Source organism: Cucurbitaria berberidis, assembly GCF_010015615.1.
Source record: "Cucurbitaria berberidis CBS 394.84 unplaced genomic scaffold K460scaffold_2, whole genome shotgun sequence".
Lineage (NCBI taxonomy): Eukaryota > Fungi > Ascomycota > Dothideomycetes > Pleosporales > Cucurbitariaceae > Cucurbitaria > Cucurbitaria berberidis.
The window spans coordinates 6,728,139-6,747,245 of record NW_024468936.1 but is presented as its reverse complement, the minus strand read 5'-3'; the positions used below and the strand labels follow the sequence as shown (position 1 = coordinate 6,747,245).

The window sequence follows — 19,107 nt, the reverse complement described above, 5'->3', positions numbered from 1 at the left end:
TCCCACCGACGTAACGCCCTGTCATGGCCGCCATGCTCAAGAGCCAGTAAGAGATGATTTAAAAACAAAGAATCCAGAGATCCGAACGCCGCGTGTAATGCCCATACAACCAAAGGCCCATGACCGTAAAGTTGAATGACGGTGCCTCTTCAATATTCGCCGTGTCGTGCCCATCAAAGGTTGAGAATCCGCGGAAAGGGTGTCGAAATTGCTCACAGCTCCATGCGATCCATGAGCCCCTCGCTCATAGTTCTTACACCGCTCTTGCCTCTGACCCTCCCCGCCAAGCTCTCCACGTCGCTACCGCCCTCACTTTCGTAGTAGTCGGCATCCATGCTCATCTCCCTGGCAGGGATGTAACTCTCCTGCTCTGCATCGACAATATCGCCCGGGTGGTCAATGACCATGTTGTCTAGCTCGTCAGAGTCGCCGTACGCTTCGAGTCCTTTTCGTGCCCGATCGCCTAGCCAGTATTCGGCACGCTTCCGACTGCCCGCGTTGGCCGAGCTCTCGACTTTTGTGGCTTTGAACTTCGACATGAGCGACATTGCGATGCTAGGCGAGTTTGATAGCGCAGACACGCCCCGGAGATAGAAGTAAGCCACACGTTTCCGATCCCTGTTATATAAGAAGAAATGATGACTCCATATTGCGCCGTCGTCGGCGAACGGGTCGTCCGAGGGCTCCCACGCGTAGTATTCGCAGGTTGACATGTCCATTTCGCTATCCAACAAGTACCAACTCCGTGGGCTCCAGATTGGTGAGCCAAGCGGTGTGACGGCGCCGGCGGGGAGGCCGGCGGAGTAGACTTGTGGGCGGAGGTAGTACATTGTAGTGTCGATCTTGTGCATAAAGGTGGCTTGTGTCTCGCGGCGGAACTCGTCGGGGTTTAGGGTGTTTGCAAAGTCGTAGTCGATGTGTGTCGCGTTTAGCGTTGCGATAAGGTAGGCAAAAGTATGTCGGTTCGCAGCCTCGTTGAAGGTGCCGAAGGGGGTGTCTCGTGCAATGTTGAGCTGGTCTGCGAACTGCGCGGCCGATTGCTCCGAGAGGCCTGCGACGGCGGAAAGCAGCTCTTTATGCCGTTCCTCGAGCGTCTTCTCGATGCGCTTGTACAGTTTCTTATCGCTCCCGGCGGCTTTGACGGTCCAAAGATCGCAGCCGCCGATGATGGCTGTGTCTTGGGTGTCGAAGTTGAGGGCGAGGTTCACCTCGTGGAGGGCGCACAAATCTAGGTACTGCGGACCCGCCTGATTAGCCAGAAGTTCGCTTTGAGCCTTATCGCTACGAGTACACACCTTCATTGCGCCGGCTGGGATCTGTTTCGCCTTCACTAAATGTTGCGTTGTCTATTGCGTTGGACGTGGGCTTCACAAGGACACGGTGGTGGTGTCAGCGCGCCGAAGCTGCTCGCTGAAGGTGCTCCTTTGTTGGTGAGGCGTGGCCTGCGCGAGCCGATACAACGAGTAGACACAACTCTAGGCTGGCTGCGGAGAGAAGAGGATACTGCTGCTCGGCCAGACGGTGTCTAGCAGGCAGGGGACATGTAGCTGGCGATATCGCGGTGAGTGGTGTGAGTTGTTGCTGCGTCGACGTGGATGCTGGCGATTGCGGAGAAGGGGATCCTAGCTTGGCCCTGCTGCTGAGCTAAGACAGCACGACGGCATGCGTCTATGCCTCATTGGTCCAGACGAAAGCGGCGCGACGATTCGTCTCCACCAACGACAAGAGTCGAGGAGACGGAATGCGAAGTTGGCGACAAGTGACTGGTGTGGAGCCTGGCGTTAGTGTTGCGCGATGCTTGCGAGATACTCGGCGCGACTCTGCATGCTGTGTAGAGCGTCATATCCGGTGGCATTGCCAAGCATGTCAAGACGAGACGAGACAGTACAGTAGTTGGGTTGCCTGGTAACGAACCCTGAGGGGATTCGGCAACTTTTTATTTGATATATGTATGCTAGGGTTCTGGAAGAAGGATCATGATATGATCCGAACCCGATTGCTGTCACTGAGTGTGCGCAACGTGTCATTACTTGAACAAGGACCCTAAACTAGATGGATAAGTAGGTTAGAACCAACAAAAATGAAAGAGAACGGATGGTCAAAGTGATAGCAAGGGTGAAGCCTCGATGGCATGACATTGTCATCATGTTCGAGTCCCATATCCGCTTGTGCCAAACCTAGCTGAGTCGAGCAATGCCCGCTAGGCCGAGGTGAATGTAATGTAGTAGACAGAGTACAGCCATCGCCATCCGCTCTACAAGGCAGAATGGCAGATGGTGCGTTCTCCAAACCCCCCAATGACCACGCTGAACTGTGTTGTCCCGCTATGCGACGACACCTATCCGTGGGAGAAAGATTTTAGCGTAACAAGTGCCGTCAAGGAACACAATGGTGGTATACGACCTCGCCAACCTGGGAGCTTGATGCGCCATGACCTTATGACGCCGTGCAATTCATTCCGTACCAGACGCTTGGTGTGACTCCATCACACAATACCGCTGTCTCGAAGCCGGCCTTTGAAGTCGTCCGCATCCTGGAGGCCGCAAGGCACCGTTAGTGAGGGCTCTTGCGGACGGTCGACGCGAACCACCAGGAATTGTGGGCTATGTAACTGTGCGCCTCGTACACGGATGTTACATAATCTTGGTGACGATGTCGTCCTCGGTCTGGCCAAAGAAAGGCGCGTCAGCCACAGGGCGCTATGGGTGCGGCGAAGCGACGAAGTTGATCAAGCCTCACTCACCTCCATGTCTTCGAGGCTGTCTTGCTGTCCTATACACCTCAACACATTCTTCTTGCTGCTCTCCTGCATGTCGCCCGCAAGCAGGAGCTCGTCGAGAATGAAGTATGCTTTCTGGAAGTTGAAGATGATGTCGAGCTCGCACACGTTGCCGTAGTATTTGTCCATCTGCTCGACGTAGCGATGGACGATTTCGAGAGTGATCAGCTCATTGTCGGTCGAGTCGCAGCCGGCGATGAAGAAAAGGGAGGCATATCGGCGGTATACGATCTTGGTGTCTGGGAGAATGGGTGAGCCTAGCGGAACAAGCAGTACCCCCAGCGGACCCACCAACCTTTGTACTCCAAGAAGTTGCACATGCGGGTGCGGCGGGCGAGGACGAGCTGCGAGACGTCTTTTACGATTTTGGCCTTGTCTTTGGGCGCGAGCGTGGTGAACCACTTGGCTAGACGCTACCGAGCTTCAGCAAAGGCATCTGGCATTTCAGGGTGAGGTACCAACCACTTTGCCCTGCCGCGAGAGCAGGATGAGGTATCTGCAGCAGTTAGAGTCTAGCACAGGAGGTAGATGATATGATGCCAAGGGAAAACGCACTTGATGGTCATGTTGTCTGGAGGGAGAGGGTTGTGGTATGGTTGGTGCACTTTTGCAAGCAACAAGTTCGGAGATCGGTCGTCCTACTAGTCTTCAGCCCCGCGAGGCGGGCGTGCACGTCAATGCGCCCTCATCCACACCCCGCCATAGATTATCAGAACAGAGTCACTTGAGCACCCGCTGATCTTTCTCTGGCAAATCGAAATATCCTTCGCTCACAATTGGCACCCTTGCCAGCTTTTCGCCCAGCACCCACGTACACGCAACGCGCCAACTTTGCCCAGACCCACCCACTCGCTGACAAACATTCACTCCCTCTTTCCTACTTGGAACTGGTTGTGACTTGCTGCGTAGCCCTCAGAGAGTCTCAACGCGCAAAGGACGACCCGTATACGGCTTTCGAGCCCCCAAGCGCCGCCATGAAGCTCATTCTATCCACCTCGTACGAGTCTTTCATCCTCTCCATTTCCTAGCTAACAACCCCAGGAACATCATGTCCGGCAGCCCCTCTGTGATCCGACGCCCCTTCTTTGAAAAGTCAAATACAGAACTCACCTCCTCCCTCCGCGCAAACTTCTCCTCTCACCAGTCCACAACACCCCCGACCAACGGCACGCAAGCACCCTCCAATACGTCCTACAAGTCATGGACCACAAACTCAGACGCCGCTTTATACATACCCACACATACACCCTCACTACTGAGCGAGCCCCGGAAATCCTACGATATTACAGTCAAGCTCTTCTACCTACCGAATATACCAGCAAATAGGCGATGCGCACAAACGCGAGAAGCCATCGAATTAGTGCTAAAAGAGCTGGGCACAAGCTCGATAGACTTACTAATTGTCAGCTTCCCGGGAATATCCTTTGACGCCGACGATGAAGACTCTGATTTGGACGACCCTCCCTCCGCTCCTCAATCTACCTCTGAGAACAACGACGGAGGATGCCTCGACTCTGGCGTCCCACCCGAAGACATTGAGACAATGATCACAACGTGGCGGACGCTAGAGAAGCTCCAATCGGACGGGCTGGTAGCGAAGCTGGGCATAGCCGAGTTTGGAGTGACGAGGCTGAGCAAGTTTCTGGAGCAGGCCAAGATCAAACCGAGTGTCAATCAAATTAATGTGAGGGATTGCTGTGTGGTTCCGAAACCGCTCATCCTCTACGCAAAGCAACAGCAGATTGAGCTGCTTACACATAACGACTGCACGAACATCTTACCACGGGGTACCCTGAGGCAGATATTGGGGTCAGGGGAGCATGGGTCGGGAGTGTTGGCGGGAGAGGGGAATGAGGATGGGCTGAGGGGGGATGTGGAGCCGCAGTGGGTAGTAAAGTACACCGCAGTAGTCAAAGACCGGGGCGTAGTAGAGAGTAAAGGCTACTTCGCCGCTGCAGAACTGAGGGAGGGGTGAGCGAGCAATAGCGTCAAGTCGAACAGCCGAGGCAATTGCGGTGTAAGACATATCCTCCGTTCACGTATCCAAGATGCCAATCCTCTGAAGTGCTGAGCTTGCTATACATTCTTTCTTTAGGATTTATCTTCAATCTATACCCTCTTCCACTCTAGAATATTGTGTTCCATACTCCCTTCAAACCTTTCTTACCTCCCCACATTCCTCACACGCCAAGGTCGCTTCCAGCAACGCATGCCCGCATATCTTACAATACACACCTTCTACACGTCCCTCCTTTTCCGCGGTCCCCTCTTCATAGCGTGGAAGCCTTGGATAAGGCGAAGGCGAGCGAGGCGCTACATACTTCGGTCCGGTACGTACCTTGTCCGTGGGTTCGAGGAACGATGTAGTACGCCGGCGCATGATAGGGGCTGGCGGTCTTTCTGGTCTCTCTGGTCTTTCTGGGTCTGGCATCGTCTATAATGTTTATACCGTAATTTGTACAAAGTGCTTGGGGGAAGTCGTCGGGATTGTTGATTGCTTGTTTACAGGGAACAGCACAGCGGGTCTAAGGAAAGAAGGGGATGAAGACGAGAAGAGCTGCTTGGTGAGGAAGTATTTATATTCGTGGTCGTGGTGGTGAATCTGAGGGGATGGGCGATGCCGATGTACTTCACGGGGTAACTGTTGAATTTGATGTCGATGTATGTAAGAAGCAAACCTGGTGAAGACTTCTACATGGATATAAGTTTCCAAGAGGATGAAGTTGCCTGTATTCATGATCATGATTCAATTCGATATGAGTCACTTCTACATTCTGGAAGACTCTCCTTCAGTAAGACTCATGTACCTCCCTACCTCTGGCCTATTTCTAATTCCTAACGCTCGTCGCGCCAAATTAACTATACGTAATTTCTGACAGTCGACCTGTTATAGCACCATCTCCACTCGACCCAAAGACCTGCCTTTCCAACTTCCGCAAGCAACCCCCGAATCTGGATATCGAGCGTTACACCCAACATCGTCTGTGGTACGTACTAAGCAGCCAGTGTACGCATCGGTAAACGCACGAATACGAATATAAACCCCCTCGCCCCAAAAATGCCAAATAGACCTTACGATGTCGTTCTCACCGACGAGGACTATGATAGTGGTGACCAAAACCACGACGATGACGACGAATCTGATGACGACGAGTTCGATGACGAGGTCCCCTATGGCGTTGGTTTCGGCGAGTGTTGGCACTGCAGCGCAGCTTTGTATTACACCCGATTAGGATTAGAGTGTGGGGAGTGTGAGATGCCAAACTGAAGACAAACACTCTTCGTTGTTTACAGTGTTAGATATTGCTTAATGATGACTTCATGCTTTTTCATGCTGTGTGAATCAGGATAGTATTCTAGCGAAGTGCAAGTAATGTGATGTTTCGTCAATCAGTATTAGACGCAGAACTCCTTATTTCGTGGTAGGAACTCTTTCTGTCGGGCTCAGATTGTTCGCTTGTTAACTAGATATAAAGATAGGCGGCTCAGAAGTGACGGTTCATATCGGTGTTTATCCGAGTTCTCAAAGTCCGAATGTTCGTCTACTAACAGAATCTGATAGTGTGAAGGAGTCTATGTTTCGTCTGCCAACATATACAGATCCTGGTAACACGTTCGTCTTACTCACGCTCAATTTATTGAATACTTTGGATAGCAGTGGTGTGATTTCAGTACTCTTATTTTCTCCCCATTGCATTCGCTTTGCATATAGTGATTGTTTACATGAACGAAGTTCAGTGCCGATGTCATTGAATATGCCTTCTTGCGCTATCGCATGGTTATTTGTCAAGTGAATATGTTAGAACTTAATCATGTCGTGTTCGTTACTCCTGTTTGTAACCCCCGTTCGTACCTCCTGTTTGGGTTCCAGATATTGAGTACGCTTGAACCTGTTGCTGTAGATTCACAGCACACTATTCAAACGCATCGTTAACCAAGACTTAAAACCCAAACTTGACACCCCCAGATCTACGAAAGTCTACAACAACTTTGCCTTCAAGTCGCCCAGCATGACTACCAATATCGAATCCGATGAGAACCCCGAGCTCAGAGCCCCAGTCCCAGTCGCCGAATATGATGCACAAGCTCCTGGCCATGCGCCATTATTGGCCGCAGCCGCTGTATCGCACGATCACCATAGCACAAACCCAGGATCACCATATGGGACTTCACACTCCGAGATGAACGCCTCGACCTCCCCTTATCATACCGGACCACCCATGAAGCACATCCGTCGCCCATCCACCACCTCCTCTCTAAAGAACGTTGAGAAGTGGGACAAGACAGGCACGTTCGGCACCAGCTCAAACCCTAAGACTCCGAAGATCGAAGAAGATCAAGAAAAACAGTACAAGACAACCTTGACGGGTGTAGAGATAGTGGATGAAGGAGAAAAGGACAGTGATGGAAATGTGCTACAGGCGAGCCACGAGCGGTGCGATGAATGCGGTGGAAAGATAGTATGGGCGACGAAGGGGGAGTACCTCATGATTTGTGGGGAATGCGGAGAGCCGCAGTGAAGGTTTGACTAAAATAAGGGGCTATCGGATCTGGAACGACTGAAGCTAGTCTTGAGTAATGAAACGTAAGCTACCAGCAATCCGGGGTACGTCATCTCGACGTTTATTATAATGATGAAAGTACTTCCATATCCGCAAAGGCAATGTTGTGCAAGGCAAAAGTTGTGTTCAAGACTGCATTGAAGCCAAGCCGTAGCAGACCGTGATTTCGAGCACCACTCGATTGCGTTGTAGTTAGAGCCGCCCGTACGCTGATTGAGCAGCATATTAGCACGCTTGCGACTCGGCGGTTTATGTGAGGCTTAGTTAGTAGTGCTGTTCACATGACGTAAATTGAGTAATGACTACTTGACTATCGATGAGTTTATGGGGTTAGTTAGTTGAAAAAGAACCGAAATGATCATGAGATTTAGTAGCTTGTTGTTACAGTTCGAAAGCCCATCGTAAGGTTTCGATCCTCATTTGCTATTAACTGCCTTTAAATCCTATACGGGGAAATAGTCGCCATTCGTACGTACACTACATGCTTCAAACCGCGCAGAATGATCGTCCACGACTCCACTATGCAATCCGGCCCTAAAAGAAAAGAATGGACGTTAGTTCGCATAGAATGAGAATGTATAGGCATAAACACAAGTTGAGCGCTTCGAACTCGAGGCGTGGACGCTCAATCAGTCTATAGTGTCGTCCAGGTTGCTTATCATGGCTCAGTCATCACCATTTTGCATATTAGTGGCTTATATGTTGGACCTTGTCACCGGCCTAGTCCCAAGCCGATCAACTAACACATCAAGGCGTCAAGAAGCACCTGTTGGCCCTGTGATGGGGACGAATAGAGCGCTGTGGATAATGAGGCTGATCATGTAAGGTTTAAGGGAAGTCCGCGCCGACCCGCGACCTAAATAGGTTCCAATTAAAACTAGCGACACGTTACTCCCCCCGCATTGAGCTCTAGCAATAACTATAACAGGCGAAGGCCAATCGAAGACCACTTATCATGGGCTGATTTGCGTTTTCCTAACAATTATTAACACCACCATCTATGCCACGAAGCGTGGTGTTTCTTCGGCCGATGCGGCTCCAAGCTAAAACGAGACAATGATAGCTAGAAGGTTCATTCACCTGCCTGGTTAGTTTAACAATAACTCCACACTTCAGACTGTGCCTTCGTATACGACACCGAGAGCTGGAAATCTGAAGATGCTCAACGAAGCGCCGAATCCGCCGGACGAGCATACATAAAGAACCAGATATCGCCCAACAAACCAAATCTTCACCACTCCACAGCCAGAACTTCCCACACTTGACTTCAAAATCTCATCACGATGCTATTCCAACAGTACCTTGGCCTTGCTCTCCTGTCCGTCGTCGGGACAGTTACTGCCTCGCCCATCGAACTCAGCAGCTCCACCAGCGCAAACCCATCCCATGGCATCTTCAAGCGCGTGGCCTCCAACATCGCCTGCAACAACAATCATGGCGCCCTGGGATCCGATTGCGTCAAATTGATATCCCAACACAACAACGATCAGACGATTCAGAGACCGGACAAGAACGGTCGCGTGGGCATTTACTACGGTAGTTGCCTCGCCACCGTCAACTACTACTCGAACACTGCTTTGTACAACCAACACGGTGGCCCGGTTTACACCAATGATGCTCTCGCCGAAATGGCGTACGAGGTTTATGCAAAGTGTTTCCAGGGGAACACGCAGATCTATAAGAGCGGCGTGGGTTATACGGATAAGACCAATAGTGGAGATGGAAAGGCGTTCAAGTTTTGCCTTTGCAACAACAATAGCGGTGGTAGCTGTTAAGCGGCTCGAAGTGGTAGAAGAGGAGCGAAACAGGACAAGAAGGACGCGGAGAAGCATTGGTAGAGGCAAGATGTGTGGGATGAGATGGATAGGAATGGAAATTGTGTAGGAGACGCGGAAGACATGGAGAGAGAGGTGGAGGAGAGAGGAAGGAGAAGGGGGTGGATTATTTATCTATTGTTATCGCTCGCTCATTTATATATTCACTGGTTATCCTGAAAACAAAGTAGAAGCTGTTTAGCCTGGCCAACATACCAACAGTCGCTCATTTAGATCTATCCAGTGGGTGCAGCATATTTGTGCCTAAAATACAAGATCTTTAGCTCACTTTGGGACATGCATTGGCGTTGCTACGTCTTCTTTGACTAGTTGACGACTCGCATCTATGAGTCTATACGGTTGACGTGAAGACGGCGTGCTATTGGCAATGCAGCTTCGGCTTGACCGTGTACTTCAAGCTCAATGTAGTAGTGCGGTTCACATGACACAGTGAGTAGTGATTACTTAAACTAACCAGGCTATAAAATTACAGTGCAGGAATCGAAACGATGTTATGAGATTCGGCAGCTTGTAGTCTGAGGTCAAAATATCCTTTCAAGTACGTATACTGTTTGCTTACTACTCAGTGGCGCAGAGGGGCCGTCCACAGCCCCATTGACACAGCAATCCAGTCCACAAAGAAACTAACGAATGTTAGTTGCTTGGGACAGGTATGAAACGCAAGTTAAGCGCTTCACACGCCCAACCCGTCGTTCACTTGCTTATCCCAAGTCGCTGCGTGCATGCTGCACCGTCATCACCACGGCCTTGCATGTTGGTGGCTTAGTGCAAACCCCAATTTGGGCCCTGAAACAGGCCTCGTGGACAGTGATATTCACCGATCAAGGTCGCACAAGCTCTGGGCCCTATATCAGACTTACCCTTAAGCATGAGGCCTACTAGCTTTATCGATAGTATCAAGTTTGCTATACCGCATGGCAACTGGGCGTCTTCACCGATGAGAAGCTAGACGGGCCACGCTTGATGCAATCCCAGCGCTACGGCTGCTGGGAGTTTTCCAGTCATGGTAATGTGCCGTACACCACTAGCTGACCACGCCGCAGAGAAGCCGAAAGTTGAGGCAACGTTGGCCGGGCGGGAGGCACTTCCGGCTGGTATCGCTTGGAAGAGTGTTCTTGCGTTTGAACTTGGGATGCACTTCGCCGTGGGACTGCCTAGACGCCGAGATGGTGTTCGCCGTCCTCGACTGTATGAGTGTGCAGCAAAGAAGATCAAGTCGACCACGCCGCAATAGGCGCTGCGAATGCCCTCACTAGTGCCATGGAGGTAAGCCACTCGTTAGGCGTGCGACGGTGTGGAGAAGTCTCCCATATTCATCAGCCTTTCACCGCGCTAAGGCGAGGCAATGGCCCAGTTAAACAACTCTCTGTCAGCCCTGCCGATCAGTGTCGCGCATGCGCTAAGGCAAGGTGCAGAATCGAACTGTCGCGATACGAGTTCAGCCTCGGCAATGTGCAGCTAGAGAGAAGCAACTCCTCATAGCAATGCGAAGTACGCATGATGTTCGAGAGTACTGTGTTGTATTACATTAGAAGGCTTAGGTGCATCAATTGAACATGTCGCTCCAAAGCGAATGATTGTGGGAGCTGGATGCAAGATTGACGTGAGTTTCAACAAACGTGGCGCTCTGTAAGCAATGCCCGGGCTGTTGGATCAGCAGCAGCGCAGTCAGCAGCTCCCTTGCGCAATCCCCAAGCGGAGATGTGATCGATGACTTGCGTGGCTATGATCGGTGTAAGCGTTTATCGCCGAGCCAAGTTTGTTAAAAACTGGTAGCGTGGATAGAACAGATAGACAAGTCTAGTGCTTGGACTTCCGTATAGCCGTAAGCCAAACCCACCTACGCTGGCAAATAGGACAAGTACACTGGCATAAAACGAAGCAGGTGACGGGCACTCCGTTACGGGATGGAGGGATGTGAACGCTATTGCAAGGTGGCGCTGTGTGTCTGGGATTGCTTAGCCAGCCACGCGTGACAGCTCAGCTCAGACACATTCGGCGATAGCAAGCGAAGTGTTGGCCAAGAACAAGCAATTGATGCTGCCGTGAGTACCGAGACTGGCGACTCAGAAAGGCACTTGTTACTTGGCTGGTCAGGAGGTTTGGATGGCTTTACAGTCGTGAAAGGACGTAGCCGTTCATGTCATCTAGACTGCCTGTGCAATTAGTTCGGGTTGTTTCTAGAAAATGCAATCACTTGTGGAAGTAGACCACATCGGGCTGTTCAATTACAAGGTTGCAAAGGTTCAGCTGTACGAGGTGTTCCTGCATCTCAAACTGCCGGTAAAGGCTGCACGTCATTTCGGATCCGGTTTTTGGGTGTGGAGCTGGAGCATCTGGTTCGTCAGGGAAGATGGGGGCCATTTTGGACAGGCGGGCGGACGGTGGGGGGAGAAACAGAAGGTGCAGTACTCGGAGGCAGTTTGAGTGATATGTAGCTGTAATGAGTTGTTTTGTGTTGCGACGGTAGATGGTTGGCTATACGCATTATGAGTGGCAGGCTCTGTGGGCTGGGACGTAGCCAATACATGGCGCTGGGTGAGCATTAGCGATAGTAGTGATGGTATTCGCAAGGAACGAGCAAATTACCACAGGCCCTCTCGTCGAAAACCATATCAACCAAGCGCAAGTGCCGTTGTGGTGGACATCAAGGCATCAGTTCTTACATTGTTCGGATATTGCGCTCCGTCTGTGAGGCTGGAAGGAATGATGGGGTGGTGGTCGAAAAGGGAAGGTGCAGGTGTGGCTTGGCGCCAGCCATTGGCCAGAAATGGTCAGCACTTTCTTTGTTGTTGTTCTCGAGGTCCATTCAGGAGATTCTTAGCATTCGGTAATTGGCAATCTCATCTGGAGAACGAGACGGCGAGTCTTGATTCCCCGCGCTCCTTGCGCCGACCTTGCAACGTATGCAACATGGACAATTGCCAGCAACTCCCTGATTGAGCCACTATCCATTGCGACAGCATGCGCAGTCGCCCCGGAAGCTGCTGGAGACGGAAGAGGCGGCAGGGGTCGTGCACCATGGAATCTCCCTCTGGGATGCTGTAGTTGTAAGCTTGGTAGCGCTGGGAAGCCAATGGATGAATGCGGAGAGGATAGTGACGCGTGGAGGCAGTCGTGGCGGTGCCCAACGCTTGCGAACCACGGTAGCACTGGCGCGAGGCATAGGCACAACAAAGAAGCGCGGATTCCGAGCAGCTCTGGAAGCTCGACGACACTCACGGTTCTGCGATCAGGTGTGACCAAGTGGAGCCCAGAAGCGAATGCTTGTTGGTGTTGGTCTTGTTGTTGAACAGAGCCTGCTCTTCTCACCGCTCGTTCCGCCCGGCACAAAAGATGTGGTCCCCAAGGCGGACGAGAGGTTACCAGTGAAGCCGTTGCGCGCGCTACAACCCACAGATCGGATCGCTAGGCCGAAATCACGCTGGCCGTGTGACGATCGGCATCGTCCCAAGGACGTGTTTTCGTGTTGCTTCGTAAAAATCTTCTCAACCTCGGACAACCTCTGGCCTTGTCCTTGTCGACGCCAAAGGGAGGTGGAGATTGAGAAGATGAGGATTTGCAGCCATGACGGACTCGGGAATTGGCACCGATGAGACCCTGAAGATCATGATACTGCTTATGACGTTGGACTCATCACTAAAACTAACTGCTCGGGAGGGCCGGCATGGCTCTTGCGAGCTGCTGGGAGCCAGCCAGGAGAAAAAGCGCCGACCCGAACATGTCCAGCTGGCACACGGCGTGCTCACAGCAACACATGCTTTCAAGTCGTACCTGGAATTCGCAATGGCTTGCATTAGCAATGCGGGTAAGCGATACATAGCTGGTTGTTGGGCGGAGCGACTAATAAGTGTGACGAGCATGATCACGATTGACGACAAAAAGCAAATCTGGAGAAAAGCAAAGCTTGCCGATGGCGTTGCACAGACGCCGACTGACTGTAAACCTTGGAACCCCCGTCGTGGCGGCTTGAGACACAAAGGGTGTCGAACCTTATGCAGCTTCGAGGCCCAGGTCACCGTCCTACCAAAACGATGTCTGCACAGCATATGCATCTGCACCGTTATCTATTACCTTCCGCCAGCCGCCATTGACGTTGTTCTCCAGCAATGCATGCTGAAAGTGCATGTAGCTACTCACCCTGCCTGCAACGCGATCTCCTCAAGCCTCGCACGGTCATCCTCCTGCTCACGACTGTGGCAGGCTGTACGCCCAGCCAGGCAGCAAACCACCGTTGCTTCTTTGATCCCGCTTCTCCGCAATTCGTCTATCACAACCTATTTATGGGTGGCAAGGTCGAGCTCGTCGATGATGGGATGGAAGAGGAAAGGCTCGGCAGTGAAGAGGCGTCGACTTGCCCCTGCATAGCTAGTAGGCTCCCAAAACGGGCGTCGCTAGGTCGATTGGCCGCCAACAGCGGATGCATATCAAATTGAAGCTTGGCCAAATTCCATCCCGGGTTGGATGGACCCACCTCGAACGGGTACGGTGAAACATGTCAGTCATGCCAATCTCACTGTCGAAGACTCGGACTCGGGCTGGAGGTGATGAGCTTCGGACCGCGTGAAGACGAGAGAGCTGTGAGTGTTGGCACGCGGAAGTGCAGCGGGCAAGTGGTATCCATGCGCTGTGATTGCTTGCCGTCGTGCCCGAGGAGGATTAGAGGGCAATAAGAGCGAAAGAGGGGTAGCCAAGAAAGATCTGAGAGATGGATAGCCGGCTTGAGCGAGTGGGAGATTCCCGCAGCGCGCAAGGGCTGTTCATCTGCTTCTCGCGGGTAGACAGCGAGAGAGCCGCATGCGGCAGTGTGGAGAGGTTGGACTTGTGTGGTTGTTGTTGTTGAAAAGCTGGCAGGGTGATTGCAAACGGACAGGGAGCTAACCACGCAGGTGCTCCAGTCTAATAACACGATATGAGCAGGCATTGGCGCAACCGAGGAGGAGGAGAAGAAGGAGGAGGACATGATGGGGGTGTCGTCTTTGTGAGAGGGAAAAGTAGGGAGATTGGCTGGTGGTGGTGGTGGTGCTGGTGCTCAGGAACAGCCGCATGTTTAGATTCACATACATGGATACATACAATTAGATACATACAGCATAGATACATACAACCATACATGCATAGGCCGCTCGGGATACGGTGGGCACCAGGCACCACGACGAAATGAGGAGGGGACGTGGATGACATGGGCGACAGCGAGCATTATCCACTTTGCAGGGGGGTCAGCCACGAACTGCGATACCCCTGCTCCCCCCAAGGCCATCCGTGCTAGCGCGTCGCCGTCCTGGGAAGGAACGACCGACAAAAGCGACGGCTTGCCCAGGTGCCTCTTCTCTCACCCACTCCGCCTATCTGCCCATCACCACCTCTCCCGCCGCTCCCCTCCGCGCCACCCCTCCCCCTCCTCCCAACCTTCGCCATCTCTGGAGCCCATCGTCGCCCTCATCCCCACCGAGGCGACGTGCGGTATCTGTCCGCTCATTTCCCTGTCATTCCTTAATCTTGGGTGTACTGGCTTCACTCAATCCTACTCCCACCACGCCCACGCCATCTACCCTACCAACATTGCGACTTACCGCGCCCTCCATCACCTCAACTTATATATCCTGTACGCACCCGTCCTGCTGAGCGTCACCTCACCTGCCTACGTGCTGACACGGTTTTGCGGTAGTTGTAATCGCGGCGTCAGCACCTTGTACCTCGAGAGCGCTTGTTTCGTCTCACTTCCGCTGTGCTCCAACTCGTAGCACCTCGTCGCCCGCCCGCCCATCCAACCAGACACAACCCGTCTGCATCCGCCGCGCTGTCCCTGGAACGCACTCTGCAGTGTGTCCGTTGGCGGTACCATACCTAATTTCGTCAAGCCTGTCCGCCGCAACTCGCGGCGACCGCAAGGGCAGCCAGTATAGTTACCATGGCTCAGATTGCCCTGCCACGACACCAGGCTACACAGTCGCAGTCTGCGGGTATAGGCTCACCGCTTTATCAGCGTCGACAACAATCCAATGCCGGCCCCATAGAACTCATCCCTAATCCCGAATTCTCATTCCCCATGCGAGAGCCAGACGCATCGTCTTCAGAGCCTGTACCGATCAGCTCACGCCCAATGTCGCTACAGGCCTATCCAACAGGCCGTCGAGCGTCAATGCCGCACCAGAGGCAGAAGTCTGTCAATGCCCTACCCGAGTTTTCGTTCAATCCTGCAGGTGCTGCGAAAACAAGCACAGGCACTTCTCCACCACATTCGCCTACGACACTGCCAACAACGCCGTCAAAACCGATCCACGGGCATAGAAGGGGCGGAAGTGAGTTCATTGGTGGCGCCGGCACGGCACTGATGAGCAGCAGTCCTACAAAGGGCGATGATGTCCTCCCTCCTCCGAGTACCACACTGCGACCTGGTCCACCCGCGGGCCGTCGTGGCCATGCTCATCGCCGCTCGGGTGCCATCTCCTCCCACGATCTGTCATCAATGATGAGCCCTCCCGCTCCTTCGCGATCAGGTAGTGCACCCTCTACACCGTCCGAAGGCAACAATGAGTTCAAATTCGGTCATTCGTTCAACAGGTCGACTTCGCAACCATCATTACGGGATACTAGTGCGGACGACGACTCGACTGCACGGCCACCTTCGAGGGCTCGGGTTGGATTCTCCGATAGAATCGAGTACATTCGCCCGCTCTCAACCATCTCTTCAGAGACCGAGACATCCATGTCTACAATTCGAGGCCATTCGGCGACGAACAGTCTCTCGTCAATCGTAGGAGGCAGCAGTCCACAAGCAGCTCGCGCAGGTCGTCCGTCTCTGAGCACGGTCGAGGATGAAGGACGACCAAGTACCGCCGGGGCTGTCTTAGACAAATTCATGAGCAGCCCGCTCAGTGGAGGACCGTCTGACCGGAAACGGCCCATGTCCGCTGTTTCTCCCATTTCGCCCACTGCCCCAAATGCTCGAGTTCCGGTCAAGCGACGAGGCTTCTTCCGACTAGAGTCACGACGTACCGATCACTCGAGCCACACGCTTCCCAAGAGTGTTTCTGATCCCGCTCTTTCAAACTCACTTGAATTGCCCCTCACATCGCCAATGATTGATGACGAGGAATCCGTAGAAGACGTTGAGAAGACCAAATCAATTCCACGAAAATTCACTCGCAAGCCTCGCAAAGTCAAGTCTTGGGCGAACTCGATCCTTCCACGAAAAGGGAAGCACAGCAAGAAATCCAAGGCAAGGGTCGCGACACCTCCACCAGACTCGGTCCCTGATGCTGAAGACACGGATGCATCGGAGGACTTGGATTGGGAACCCAATTTCGATGAGGATACTACTGTCACTATAGTTTCACCGACCGAGTCCTCAGCTCCCGAGCTAAAAGTCGACACTAACTATGCCTCATGGCAACCCCGGCAATTGACTCGTGTCGATTCCGATGTCATGAGTCCTATCATTGACCTGGACGCTGCACTGGGACCATTCAACACACCCAATGGCTCTAGCCCGCGAAATCATCAGCGTGGTTTCTCAGCTCACAGACGAGCTATGCACAGTGCTAGTGGTGTCACTCCCAATCATCGAAGAACGGAAAGTGCACCCGAATTGGTGCCGTTCGATCTTCGGTCCTCGTCAGTTACTACGGCTTCCCCGATGGCTGACGTATTCGAGGAAGAGGAGCCGGAAGAGGAGTTGAGCCTTCCAAGAAGAGATTCGAAACCTTCGTCTGTAACCGAGGAGGCTGAAGAGCCCAAGATCTCGGTCGTAGAAGCAGACGGCAAGCAGGAAGGAGCGGCCATCAATTGGAACTTCAATGATGGCCTTGGTATTAGGCGCACAGAGAGGGGCTTTGAAGTCAACTCTTCGGAGCCTTTGTCTCCCCGTGCGCTTCCACAGAATGTGTCCAGTGAGCATTGCCCTCAGCAACCCCAGGACGCCAATGTTGTCGAGGTAGTCGAGGATTATGAAGAGCCTCGAACTTCTTCGCTAACGCATTCTTCCGATTCTACCGTCACGCCACAGCCACCAGCGGATGAAGTGAAGGAACAGCAACCTGTGATGAACTTGTCACTCCCGCTTCCGCAGCAGAGCCTCATGACACCTGACACTGTTACTTCATCCTTTTCGTCGCCGGATTACCGTTCGAGCCAAATTTCCTTCGACACTCCCCGCGTAGGCACTTCAGCTTCATCGATGAGCGATTATCCTCCGATGCCCTCACCACGCTTTGGGGAACCTGGACCTGAGCTTCGTGTCTCGGTGGACGATGTTCCTTCCCTGACATCTTCCAGGTCGACCATGACTATCGCTATGCAGAACGCTTTCCCACTTGCCAGCCCTCGCAGGCCTGGCGACCGCACGGCATCGTTGTGCTCCGACCCGAGCGAGTTGGAAACCCGGCGCCGCAAGCGCTCTAGCATTGCTAGTTTGTCTCGACTGATCAACAGCTCTTCTTACAGCGAGAGAAGCAAGCTGTCCATTGAGCAGCGCCCGCAATCTGAGTGTCTCGAACCTACCAAGGACAAGAAGAAGAACAACCGGCTGAGCAAGCTCAAATTTTGGAAGTCTTCCAAGGACTCTTCCTCGCCACGAACTTGAACCACCACATCCCAAGACGTCAAAACGTCTTGCACACATCCTACGTCCCTCTACTTCGTGGGATTGCAGCCTTGCTTTCCCGCGACTACATGTTGATGCCACGACATTATGGCTTCCATACACACCACACCCCTCTCGCATGACACGGAGTTTATCAGCGAATGAATATTTAATGGCGCATTACACCTGCGATGCATACGCGAACCGGACTTCTCTAACTCTCGTTGACTAAGCATTTTCCTTTTGTATCTTTCTTCGCAGTACTGGGAGGATGGGTATCTATCTATGGGGTCCTGATTTGCATTGCATCTTGCAGGGAACGGGCCAACATCTGGGATACTTTGACTGGTCCTCTTCTACAGCGGCGGCATATATACACCGCATTTCTCGTTTTCGCTATATCTATCAACGGCATACTGCTTGGTATTTTGACTGCGTATCTCCAAGACATGCCTTTCTTCCGCGTTTCTGCCGCGTTGGCGGGCGCTGTATGACAAACCCTCTCTTCTTCACTTTCATTAGGGCGGCGCACACCTCTTGCGCCCGAGGATCGTTCACTGCATGGTTTGGTTGGCTGTGGCTGTACGTTGAGAATGGGCAATTTCGTTGGTATCTAACCAAGAAATTGCGAATAGATAGTCGGTTGAGCTGGAGGGGGCTGCAATCTTGAACAATCAACTCATCATACAAACTGTTTTTCGTCTTGCATTTCTTCAATAATGGAGCGCAAATGATATGTGCGACATTGCCAATCTCGCCTCTCCCAGCCGCTGTACTAAAGTTGCCCGCGCTTGGCTTCCGAATTACACAGATGAACTAGCATCTTCATCCCGCAGACAGGTATATTAAAGTTATCTCCCTCCTGCATGTCCCATATTGACATAGCATGCTCCACTTGCGTGAGCTTCGACCGTCAAGACGCCCCACGATTCGGTCCAGAAATCAAGATAACCCTGAAACCCGTACAAAATTGAAGGGTCAACGTTCATTACATGCAGGTGTCACGACAACGGCGGCTGCACCTGACCGTCGATCAAGCCGTGCGCCCCTGCATCGTCTGGTGAGGGTACCTGAATCGTAAGGGTGCGGGTTCGGCTGGCAATGCATGCCATCGCGGTTGATAGCAACGGGTGCGAGTCAAGCACCCACGTTTCAGATGCTCACGAGGGCGGCGTTAGTGCGGGATGCCATCGGCTAGAGCGCGCTGTGATTGTGGAGATGGAGATGCCATGAGTCGTTGAATACGATGCTGCGTAATGTGGCTGAGTTGAAGTGGTCGTGGTCGTGGGTGTGGTTGTGTGTTGCTAGGGGGCTGCAGGTGGAGATACGGTTGTTGTACGTTATGAT

The 19,107-nt window shown here is 52.6% G+C and overlaps 7 protein-coding genes across 7 annotated transcripts; 5 read left to right on the top strand and 2 right to left on the bottom strand.

Moving 5' to 3' along the window:
- Window positions 1-212: 212 nt before the first annotated feature.
- On the bottom strand, window positions 213-3,345 carry K460DRAFT_376100 (uncharacterized protein; the record flags this gene model as incomplete). The annotated part of the gene is made up of 5 exons (XM_040934840.1): window positions 213-1,235; window positions 2,744-3,018; window positions 3,075-3,192; window positions 3,242-3,275; window positions 3,335-3,345. The coding sequence occupies 5 exons, from the start codon at window positions 3,343-3,345 to the stop codon at window positions 213-215; spliced, it is 1,461 nt and encodes a 486-aa protein (XP_040792042.1).
- A 408-nt stretch (window positions 3,346-3,753) lies between these two features.
- K460DRAFT_376099 (uncharacterized protein) lies at window positions 3,754-4,754 on the top strand (the record flags this gene model as incomplete). The annotated part of the gene is made up of 2 exons (XM_040934839.1): window positions 3,754-3,776; window positions 3,821-4,754. 2 exons carry the CDS (start codon window positions 3,754-3,756, stop codon window positions 4,752-4,754), a joined length of 957 nt encoding a protein of 318 aa, XP_040792041.1.
- Window positions 4,755-7,128: 2,374 nt separating this feature from the next.
- K460DRAFT_265657 (uncharacterized protein) lies at window positions 7,129-7,299 on the top strand (the record flags this gene model as incomplete). Its single annotated transcript, XM_040927499.1, has 1 exon — window positions 7,129-7,299. A coding segment is annotated over one exon (171 nt), but the record flags the coding sequence as incomplete, so codon positions are not given.
- A 1,000-nt stretch (window positions 7,300-8,299) lies between these two features.
- K460DRAFT_365359 (uncharacterized protein) lies at window positions 8,300-9,399 on the top strand. Its single transcript, XM_040933161.1, has one exon. The coding sequence runs from the start codon at window positions 8,625-8,627 to the stop codon at window positions 9,114-9,116; it is 492 nt and encodes a 163-aa protein (XP_040792039.1). The 5' UTR covers window positions 8,300-8,624; the 3' UTR covers window positions 9,117-9,399.
- Window positions 9,400-12,826: 3,427 nt separating this feature from the next.
- Window positions 12,827-13,617, top strand: K460DRAFT_91516 (uncharacterized protein). The gene has a single exon (XM_040938805.1). The coding sequence runs from the start codon at window positions 12,963-12,965 to the stop codon at window positions 13,542-13,544; it is 582 nt and encodes a 193-aa protein (XP_040792038.1). The 5' UTR covers window positions 12,827-12,962; the 3' UTR covers window positions 13,545-13,617.
- Window positions 13,618-14,381, bottom strand: K460DRAFT_91517 (uncharacterized protein). The gene has a single exon (XM_040938806.1). It carries the CDS (start codon window positions 14,137-14,139, stop codon window positions 13,690-13,692), a length of 450 nt encoding a protein of 149 aa, XP_040792037.1. The 5' UTR covers window positions 14,140-14,381; the 3' UTR covers window positions 13,618-13,689.
- A 623-nt stretch (window positions 14,382-15,004) lies between these two features.
- Window positions 15,005-17,896, top strand: K460DRAFT_91498 (uncharacterized protein). Its single transcript, XM_040938804.1, has 2 exons — window positions 15,005-17,068; window positions 17,165-17,896. The coding sequence occupies exons 1-2, from the start codon at window positions 15,088-15,090 to the stop codon at window positions 17,758-17,760; spliced, it is 2,577 nt and encodes an 858-aa protein (XP_040792036.1). The 5' UTR covers window positions 15,005-15,087; the 3' UTR covers window positions 17,761-17,896.
- The last annotated feature ends 1,211 nt before the right edge of the window (window positions 17,897-19,107 follow it).